The 10,481-nt window shown below is 36.9% G+C and overlaps 1 protein-coding gene across 3 annotated transcripts; it reads left to right on the top strand.

The window, feature by feature from the left end:
• The first annotated feature begins 407 nt into the window (after positions 1-407).
• On the top strand, positions 408-9,059 carry LOC122072738 (ras-related protein Rab7). Of its 3 annotated transcripts, XM_042637135.1 has the most exons (7): positions 408-654; positions 773-799; positions 1,385-1,484; positions 1,566-1,712; positions 4,721-4,801; positions 4,873-5,018; positions 8,776-9,059. In XM_042637135.1, the coding sequence occupies exons 1-7, from the start codon at positions 602-604 to the stop codon at positions 8,840-8,842; spliced, it is 621 nt and encodes a 206-aa protein (XP_042493069.1). In that variant the 5' UTR covers positions 408-601; the 3' UTR covers positions 8,843-9,059. The 3 variants fall into 3 exon arrangements, with proteins under 3 accessions (XP_042493069.1, XP_042493068.1, XP_042493070.1); XM_042637134.1 differs by lacking the exons at positions 408-654; positions 773-799 and adding an exon at positions 801-847 and having other exon boundaries at positions 1,325-1,484; XM_042637136.1 differs by lacking the exons at positions 408-654; positions 773-799; positions 4,721-4,801 and adding an exon at positions 801-847 and having other exon boundaries at positions 1,325-1,484.
• Positions 9,060-10,481: the final 1,422 nt, after the last annotated feature.

Genomic DNA, 10,481 nt, shown 5'->3' with positions numbered 1-10,481 from the left:
CATTCCGTAAATTACAAAGGGTATATATGATATTATAAGAAAAAGGTGAGGGTTCCACAAGTCTCTTCGATAGCCTGGGCCATAGTTTTTTAAAAGCCTCTCTCTCTGCCAGTGTCACATAGAGAAAAAAATCGTCTGTAATTCCGATGTCATACAATTTCGTGAAATACCACCTGCATGGGGTGATACGTATATTGATTCCAATGCAATGGTCCAGATCTGATTTAAATGTCTCTTCATTGAATTAAGGTTTTATTAATTGTATCAGATATTGACCATTGTGTTGGTATCAATACACGTGTCACTCCCTGAAGATGATATTTCACAAAATTGCAAACGATTTCAAACCATCACAAGGTGCCTTGTAGTTGCATGCACGTTGTTTCCTTTTATAATTTTCGGTTGTAGGAGCGAGGTAGCTGAGGAGAACCTCTAAAAAATCTCACACTCTCTCTCTCTCTCTCTCTCTTCATTTTCTTTCCATTTCGTGACTCGTCACTCCTGAAATTGAATAAATCCCAGAAAAAAGGAAGGAGAATTCCATTATTTCGAGCAGGGAACCTTCGAGAGGAAGATTCCTCTGTATTTCTTCTTCTTCGCCATGGCTACGAGAAGGCGGACCTTGCTTAAGGTCATTGTTCTTGGAGACAGTGGGTACGGTTTCTTTTCGCTTTCGATGGGATTCCTCTGGATCTTCGGTTTCTTTTGCTCTCAATTTGATTTGCTTTTGTAAATTCTATAAAGCCTTATTAATTTTTTTTTTCTATTGCAGGGTGGGGAAGACATCTTTAATGAATCAGTATCCTTGAGTAACAATGTGGATCTGCAAGACACGTTCTCTGATTCGGTTACTTCTATTCTCTTTTGAATTTCTGTTTTCCGCCATTTCGTCGTTCTTTTTGTTGTTCTTATCTTTTTCACCATTTTCGTCGAATTTCGGCTTTTTCTTCCTGTAACTCTAAAGCAATTGTACTTTTTCTGGAAGAAAATAAATATTTTAGTAATTTATGTGAAATTTTCCCTTTTAAGGCCACAATTTTCGTGAATTTGTGTTTTTTGGTAGTATATATTTATTTTTTGTCATTTACGGACAAAATTTCTCATGATTGTTTCGTAATTATGTTTAGACATATTTTAAAGATTGTTCGGTGTTGAGGATCCACCGTCTGCATTGTTGTTTATTTGCATCAGCTGCTTGGGAGATTTTTGTAAGATTTGTAATTGAGGTGGTGAGGTATAAAATTTACGATCTTAGTTATTCTAGGGTTTCGAATTCGTGAGTTTCAGAAGTAATTTTGTGTAGGAATTTTTTTTTTTTCTGTAGTGAATGTAAAGATGTTTATCACCTGAATTCCATTGGGTGGAGCCTTGACTGCTTTTTTAGATACGTACATAAGAAGTTCAGTCAACAGTATAAAGCTACAATTGGTGCTGATTTTGTCACGAAAGAGCTTCAGATAGACGACAGACTTGTCACGCTGCAAGTGGGTTCTCAGCACAAGAGCAATTAAGTTGATTTCATTTACCGATTTAAGGCACAATTAATTATACATTTGCATTAATAGGTTTGGGACACAGCAGGCCAGGAGAGATTTCAAAGTCTTGGTGTTGCTTTTTACAGAGGTGCGGATTGCTGCGTTCTAGTTTATGACGTCAATGTTCTGAAATCGTTTGATACCCTGGACAATTGGCATGAGGAGTTTCTCAAACAGGTATTTCATGCCTTCTCCTAATTGTCTGCTATTTCATTTAGTTCACTGAAGCTTGTCCTATACAATATTTGCTTGCACATCTCCTCAAATGGAATATTTGGAATCTTTAGGTGATTCCATCTTTCAGCTTTCAAGAATTTGTATTTAAGTATCGGACAATGGATCAGACAATGGGCATGTGCCTATTTTACCCTCTCTTTTGCGTGAGATTTAATGGATCTTACCATTCATAGTTTTAGTAAGGGTGTACAAAATCATCATAACAAGAGTTTCAGTTTTCACACTCGGAAAACCAGATGCTTTTTTAGTCCAGTTGTGTGCTCAGTGCTCACAAGAATTATATGAGATAGCATCAGCATATGTTAGTTTAGATATCTTGATCTAAGCCAAAAGGCTGGAAAAACTAGTGTTAATTGCAGTATTACTTAACGCGTACTAGTAGGTTCCCTGTTATTTTGGTTCTTAGTTCTACTGTAGCTTCTTGCTTGGTGGTTTTTAGATCTAGTTGATTTATGTTTAAAGATGCCATAAAGAGACTGATCTGTAACTATTTAAGTTTTTAACTGAGTTTACCTGGAAATTTCAAGATTATTATTAGATTTCCCAGTCCGCCACCTGCATTGGATGATCTACTGTGGATGAATGCAATCTTAAAAAATGGACTAGGTGATCCACTTTATTGTCACAAGGGATTTGTCTCAGCCATCCTGATTCTTAGCAGTACCACCTGATCCTTGGACAATGATTCTTGGTGTCTTTGTAGCTTTTTCACTAAAAGCAAGAAAATATAGATTAAGACTGAAGGAAATCAAAACCAGTTTGTATTTTGAAAATATTTTGTCATTCTAATTTGGTACAACATTATTTAGATAGTTTATTTGATACGATTATATTGTGAGGAAAGAGAAAAAGTGAGAACCAATTTGAAGTTTTGGAGGGCTATAACTGATTGATTTAAAAATAAAAGTAAAAATAAAAATAAAATCAATTATAAGTTTATATTTTCTTCATGACCATGATCAGTTATTCACTGGTTTATGCTACAACAAAGCTAAATCTTAGTGGTAGCCTCAGTTTTAGTCTGGTCCAACTCTGAACAGAAGCCTAAATATTCTATACCAGCTAGTTTTTTAAATATTGATAGATAAATCTCTATTAGATTTCACTGATTGATGCATTTGTTTGGTAAAGTATGTTTCAGGTACTATATTTTAGTCCTGTTTTACTTCTTTGCTCCATTATTCTTTCTCCCCCCACCTCTTCGTTTTCTCTGGGAAGACACCACATATTAATAAGATTCGCTGCACTTGTACCTTGTTTTCCTACTTCAAAAGGGCATGTACCCTGTTTATGTTGATGAGAAGTTAGAAATACTTCTTCATAAACTTTAGGGAGCATTGTTCCTATGTGCCCACTTTTAATGCCAATAATTGCCATGTGGCAAATCAGATGGGCCCAAATTTTGTGGATAGGTAGATGTCGAGGTTCCCTGCTCACATGTCCAGTTTCAGCGCTGTCAGAGTTTTCCACGTTGCAAAATAGAGATTTGAAAATTAGGGGCGATGAGAGAGTGCACAATAGTGGTTGGGAGTACCATAATAGTGCATGGGCATACATGAGAATGCATGCCAATACATAGGAGGGTATGTGATTGAGTTAGCTTTGAAATTCGACACATGCCTAATCTAGACCATGTCCTCTCCATCCAACGATCAAAATAGCTACATCATCTGTACACATGGGCACATGGCAATATGTAAAGTGGGCATCTAGGAAAGGTTCCCACCACAGGTATGTAGAAACCATTATTATGTCCCAAAATCTCATGTCTTTCTAATTTAGTGGATTTATCACTAATTGAAACAGCTTACCATATTGATGTGGAAATGCCAACTTGGCAATGAAAGCATAATACCCTTGTATCAACTGAGCAAGAAATAGAGCAAGTTTGGTCCCTATCTTCACCACCTTTGTCATTTTCATATGGTCAAGCAAGAAGCAAGTTCAGTGCGGGAATACCTGAATCTAGATCTAGGGCTTTTTTTTTTTTCTGACAATTACCTGGAATGGGCTTGACTCTTGTTTTGAAGATCAGCATTCAGCCAGGGGAGTATAGTTACATACTTACATTATCATTAATGGCGATTCAAAATAAGAGATTATCTGTAACCATGAGCATACTTCTTGCAGGTGTTCCAGTTTTGATGTTATCCTTTCCCTTTGGATTTATTATCTCTTTCATCTTCTAGAAAATGGTCTTTAGTCCGTAGCAAGATATAAAGATAATTTAGAAGTAAAAGACTCAAAACAGAATTTAACTTTCTTCTCTCTTTGTCCTTCATTTGATCCAGTATCATCTGCTTGGAATCAAATATGTTCCATATACAACACATTTGCCCTCCTCACAGGGATCCAAATCCTTCTTTTGGATCCCTGTGAGGAGGGCAAATGTTTTGTAAATGGAACATTTCAATGCCAGATTCAATCTTGACCTTAGTGCTAGACCAAGAAACCTTTAGATTTACAGGTTGTCCATTTATCTTGCTGGTTATTGTTATGCCTTTATTGCCTTGTGTGAAGAGCATGGCCTCTAGCTTTCATACTTCTGATAATTACAAAATTCTACAGATTAGTGGCCTGTAATAATCCTTTATATGTTTTGGTTCCTTCATTCTATTGATGACATACCTCTCACTGCTAGAAGAGCGAGTGCATATCCTGATCGGAATTGCCCAATCCAGTTCAGGATTAGCTCAGACTGGTCAATTGTTAATTGTAGTATTGCATTGTGGATCATCCAAAAAGACTGACTATACCAAATTAATTCAAAGTGGGACAGCTGATCCATTATAGACCAATAGTGCTCGGCTGGAATGGATTCCTTATTATCCTAATCCACTGCTCTTGTGTCTCTTCCAAGGTTTAATTGCAAATTCAATTGTTTAACCTGTTTGTCAGTTCATGATGTTTACTTTAATTATACTTACTCAATGTCTATGGTTCTCCAGGCGAACCCATCCGACCCCAAAACATTTCCATTTATATTACTTGGGAACAAGATTGACATAGATGGTGGAAATAGTCGAGTGGTGAGGATATTAAAAATGGCCTTTAAAGTTGTATTCTTCCTTATAGCTGGTTCTAAAATGTTTCTGTACAGGTTTCGGAGAAGAAAGCAAAGGACTGGTGTGCTTCCAAGGGAAACATACCTTACTTTGAGACCTCAGCAAAGGAGGATATCAATGTCGATGCTGCATTTCTGTGTGTTGCAAAAACTGCATTAGCAACTGAGCGTGAACATGACATGTAAGTGTACATTTCTTATTTGTTACTCCATATTTATTTAACTTTATTTAACAATTAACATATCTGCTAGGTGGGTTGCCCTGCAAAAAAATAAATAGTATGCAATAAAAATTGGCAGCAAGTTTCATCTCAAAATCACTGACAACATGACAAAGTAATGCCCTCGTTTGATTATTTTATCAACTGAGAAACTTAAAATTTGGACGGCTGACTACACAAGTAGAATAGTCAAATATGCTGTGAGCTGTCTGACATGGAAGAAAATTAGTGGTGGAAAAACCAGCACAAATTGCTAACCTGAGATGAACACAACCTGATATTTTGGTGTTTGAGTTGGGGGTGTTCGGGTTTGGTTCAGATTCGGGTTGAATCCAAGCAACATGAAATGTTTTCGGGTCATGGTCAGTTGGACCTATTATGACATGAAATTAACTTGATGTGACCTGAGAACATATTTAATTCCATTTTTGTAGGGTTTGACATTTCCAATTCCACGATTAATCTGTGTTTTTATATTTACAAAAATATGCATATTTTTGTTGGGCCATATTTTTAATTTGGAAAAGAAAAAAAAAAACAAAAGCTATACTAGGTCGGGTTGTTTCCATGTCAAATGTGTTGGTGTCAACCTGGAATTTTTTATCCGTGATATTAGTTATCGACTTTTTCTTAGACTTAACTGTTATTTTATTATTTTTCTTTTCATCATAATCAATGAATATTAGTACTGATAATTTCTTAGTATTAAATCTCTTGATTCTCAAATGGGAGTTGCTTTTACTTATTGAGTTTCCATTCTGTTTCTTCCTTTAATTGTCTTGCCATGTTACAAGTTGGAACATTTTTTAAACTACTTGAATTTCTTACTCATCTACTAATATTGGTTTAAAGAAATTGGACTTCTTTGCTAGTTTGCTTTACCTTCCTGTTCTTTTGGATTTGAAGTGGAATTTCAACAAGATTGGCATTAATGCAGGAGTAGATTACAAGAAACTACCCTAGTAGTTTATAACCCCAAACAATACAAATAGGAACAGGAAACAAAGAAATAAGACCATCAAATAAACCCCCAAGGATATAATACCCATACAGGAGCAAAACCAGCCCAAAACCCAACCCGATAGGAGAGAGAAATACCTGTTATAGAGCTAGAGAGAGAGAGGTGCGGCCAGGTCTGTTGGAGTCCGATTGAACTGCACTCTTGGGTGTAAATAGTCACTAGGGAGGGTACAAAAACCCCCAAAGTTGAGAGGATTCTGATGGCTGGTTGTGAAGTTACAAGTTTTCTTTGAATTTCTAACTTATGAGAGAGAAAACTTCAAGATTCTTCAGAACAGCAGCTGGTCGACTTCAGATGGTCTTCAAGAGAGGATCGATTGATCTTCTAAAAGTGTAGGACCAGTCCCCAAAAGGATCTGCAGACCAGATCTGAGACTTGGACAGCAATAAGGGTCGATTGGCTTCAAGAACAGGAACTCTTTGGCTGATCGATTCTAGTTTTTAATGCTTGGACAGATCTGAACTTCTTTAATACTCACAGCAGTAGTAAACATATACAGCAGCAATTAAGAATGACAATATAAAGATTAAACAAAGAAGAAACAAGGGAAAGTGGGGGAGGAGGTGGCTATCTCAGCCTGGGCTTCTCATCCACAGTTATCTCAGCTGCTCTAAACATTTAGTTGCAAACTTTCTTTTCATTCAAATCCCATAAATAATGATACAAATGCCTCTCAATTTATAGAGGGAAAAATTACAATCATACTAAGACTATGAGCTAGTTTTTAAAGAGGACTAGACACTCCTACTACAATTAGGAATTCAAAATAGGACTAGGACTTGACTTTATGACTCCAACATTGAGTAGGACTAATTAACTAATAGTCCCTATAGGACTTTACAACCGACCAATGGCCTAATGGGCTTTTATTGAATTAAATAACTAATTAAACTAATGAATTAAATCCCGTTTTCCTACCTTCTACCTATATTTTAGGCCCATTAAAGTGATCCATTTCAAAGAAAACCCATGGGATCAAAGGCTCAACACATATGTAACACAACTCAAGGCTTATTGGCAATAAAATAAGCTCAAGTGACTTATCTACATCAGGCATGCAATTGATGGTGGTGACCTTATTCTGAGAAAATTGTGATTTCAAGGTTGTTCTTAGAGGATTGAATCCTCTGAGCCCTATTTGGCTGCTGCTCCTCTTTCTTCTCAATTTCCTGATTGCTGATATTTCTTCACATATTCAGTCCTTACACACTAATTACCTATATCACCTGGAGTTTGCTGGCTTATCTTCACATGTTCAATCGGTACATACCTATTACCGGGGTTTTAGTGTGGTCAACCATACAAAGCATTTAACCTGAAACTGACCCATTAGATTAATGGTGGGAATCTACAAGGGTATAGTGGTGCTCTATGAAACCTTATGCATAGTGCGTGGAATCCATTCTGATACATTACCAAAATTCCCTCGATTGGGATACATTAGGGCTTTCCAAACAAAGATAATATGTATAGTTTCACCTCTCTCTCTCTCTCTCTCTCTCTCTCTGTTTGGGGGGGGGGGTTAATCTTTCAAGTTGGTGTCCATCCACAGTGGATTTTATTTTCTCTAGAGACCTTCATGGGGTCCCATGGTTTGAGGTTTCATGGTTCTCTGGCAACTTCGTAGATTTGGGGTTTTGATAGATGCCACTCTTGTCCCTCTCACAACTGGAAAAAATTGTGGCATTGGTGGTCTAAAGGTAACATGGCAAGATTTAAACACCTGTAACATGCTTGTTATTTAGCTAGACCCTTAATTGTCTTCAAAAGATGCAACTTTAAGCTGATAAATTGTGGACACTGTACAAAATGGTAGGTTGGGGTGGGTTTGGGACTGAGGATAACAGCTGAGTCTCAGGCCAAATCCAACCAGTTATTAAGTGGTGCTAAAGTCTGAATCTGAAAACCACTTACCTAATTCTAAACCCCCATTTTCATCTCGACTAGTTGAATAATCTTCTTGTACCAAAATGGAAAGGAGAGGGAAAGAGATTATGTTTTCCTTATCACTTACAAAATTTGGAAAGCCTAAGGGGGAGTGATGGCATACCTTGATTTGTTACTATTGGTGTTCTTTGCTTAATCAGTTGGCAGATTCATGTTTGACCATTATTTGTGGTGATTACTGGCCAATGATATACATGAATCAGGATGGTACCCAACAACGATTAATAGTGCATTTTTTATTATCTCAAAGATAGAATGACTAGTGGATTAATACCTTACTAAATTCATTAGAAGAGAGGGAGAGGGAGATTGCTGCACTAGCACTACACTTTGTTTGATGGAAATAGCACAGGTTTCATTGGCTACATGTTCTTCACCATTGCAATGGCTTCAGCCACCACAGTGAAACAGTTCCATTATATTTTTGTTATTGGCATCTATTGGCAGAGTTATACTCCCCCCCCCCCCCCCCCCCCCCCCCCCCCTCCTTACTAGCTTCTGAAGAATGCATGAGCCATCTCAATGGGTTCTTGGCTATTTGAAGTTGAAGTTTCTCAAGCTCAGTCCTTGCATTCCAAAGTTCACTTTGTGGTAGCTATTTTTGTGTTTTCGCATTTCATTGCTCAAGTCAATATGTTTGCATACATTCTTCTTTGTAATTCTCACAAAGAACTTAGCCTTTTGTTTTAGATTCCCTGACTTTATGCATTGATGAGCTATGAGATTAATGATATGATATTCAATGAGCAGATACTTTAATACCATACCGGAAGCTGTGTCTGAAACTGAGCAAAGGGGAGGAGGATGTGCATGCTGAGGACTGACTCATCTCCATCCCCTGTTTGTGTGTGAATCATAATTTTTGGCCCTTTTTTTTTTTTTTTTTAGAGCCATTTTTTGTAACTACGTCATGTACAATGAAATTTCGATTGAGACCATGATGGTAGTTTAGCTGCTGTTGTAAAAAATCATCTTTTTCAATGTTGAATTTGAAGAATATAAATGTAATGGATGAAAACGATTTTTGGACTGTTCATGAGGTATCAAGTATGCTCTGATCGGTAATGTACAATTTATGATGAATGATGCTATAAAGTGATGAGCATTTGATGTAATCTTTATCATTTTGAATTCAGGAACATTAGATGAGTCACCATATTTATGTATGTTGAAGCAAAAGGAAAGCAATGGAGAATATAGAAATTACAGCGAGGTCTTTGTCAAATCTAGATTTCAGTTTCTTATGTTATTGCTTCCTTGACATCCAGAGTATGCTGGTGCCCCATATTGTGTTACTGCTAATGGTTGCGGGTAGAAAATGCTCTGGTTGCCATGCCTTAAGCTTCAAAGTTCCACGCCTTGGGGGCCAAGATAGGGAGACCAATTTAAAGGAATGGGTGCCAGTTTCTTTTGGAATTTGATAGTGTATCAATATTTTTAGTGGGCGAGTCTGTTGCACAACAAATAAGTTGTACAACTGACTACCGTTACATATTGGTCACAGGTTTGAAACATAGAAACAGCATCTCTTTGGAAGGAGGGGGTAAGGTTGAGTACATTTTTCCCTCATAGACCTTGCGGACCTTGCGGTGGTGGGAGCACCTTTTGTGCATTAGGTTGTTTTTTTTTTTTTTTTTTTAGTCATATCAGTTTCTTTCGTTTCATTTGATTGAATTGTGCGCAAAAAATTAAAATGCAATTAATCTAGATCATGCTTCTCATTTGATTGAATTAGGCTTTAAAAATTGACATGTGGTTATCCACATCATGCTTCTTTTCACCCTAGTGATCTTAAATGACCTTATTGTCAATCCATATGGCACGATGTGATTAGAGGGGTGGTTGTAATGTAGATTTTTCCCATTTGTAAATCAAGCATTAGAGTTCACATACACAGACCTTCGCCATTGGACAAGAGGGCGTTGAAATGATTAAACCCCAAAATTGACACGGGCTCATCTGTTGCACATGCTATAGTGTAGCGCAGATCCAAGGACTGGGAACCTTCAGACGTGTAGCCCAAGGTGCCCTCAACCTTGGATCTACACTAGAAGCTGTGTCGCATGACAGAAGATCCCAATAATTTATTTGTGCTTTATCATTTTTCATTTTTTTTAGTGAGGTTGAAATTGTCATTTCACAATTGTATCATAAAGAACATTTGAGGCAATGAGAACTCTTCAGAAAATAATATGTCTAAAATGAAAAAAAGAATTGTACAATGTTAAATTATATTTAAATTATGGAGAAAACATCAATAACGCCATCATAGGCACATTTGGAACATGTATCTTCTTTTTTATTGCCCTTTCTTTTTTTTTTTCTTCTTTTATTCTCAAAAGTTCTCTGACTCAGAATTTAAGTGGCAGGGTTTCCCATGTTGCCAGGATGGGAAAAATTGTGTACGTTATCATCAATTAATGGTTAAAAAAAAAACTGTATCAACACATATGGAT

This window comes from Macadamia integrifolia, chromosome 3 (assembly GCF_013358625.1).
Source record: "Macadamia integrifolia cultivar HAES 741 chromosome 3, SCU_Mint_v3, whole genome shotgun sequence".
NCBI lineage: Eukaryota > Viridiplantae > Streptophyta > Magnoliopsida > Proteales > Proteaceae > Macadamia > Macadamia integrifolia.
The sequence above is the reverse complement of the archived record's forward strand: the minus strand, read 5'-3'. Positions and strand labels throughout refer to the sequence as shown.

Bases quoted from the DNA above. Each gene is read 5' to 3' on its own strand.
- LOC122072738 (XM_042637134.1), top strand. From the start codon at position 816: ATGTGGATCTGCAAGACACGTTCTCTGATTCG. The intron at 1,485-1,565 runs GTGGGTTCTCAG...TTGCATTAATAG, and splicing joins ACAGACTTGTCACGCTGCAA to GTTTGGGACACAGCAGGCCA. The intron at 4,802-4,872 runs GTGAGGATATTA...GTTTCTGTACAG, and splicing joins ATGGTGGAAATAGTCGAGTG to GTTTCGGAGAAGAAAGCAAA.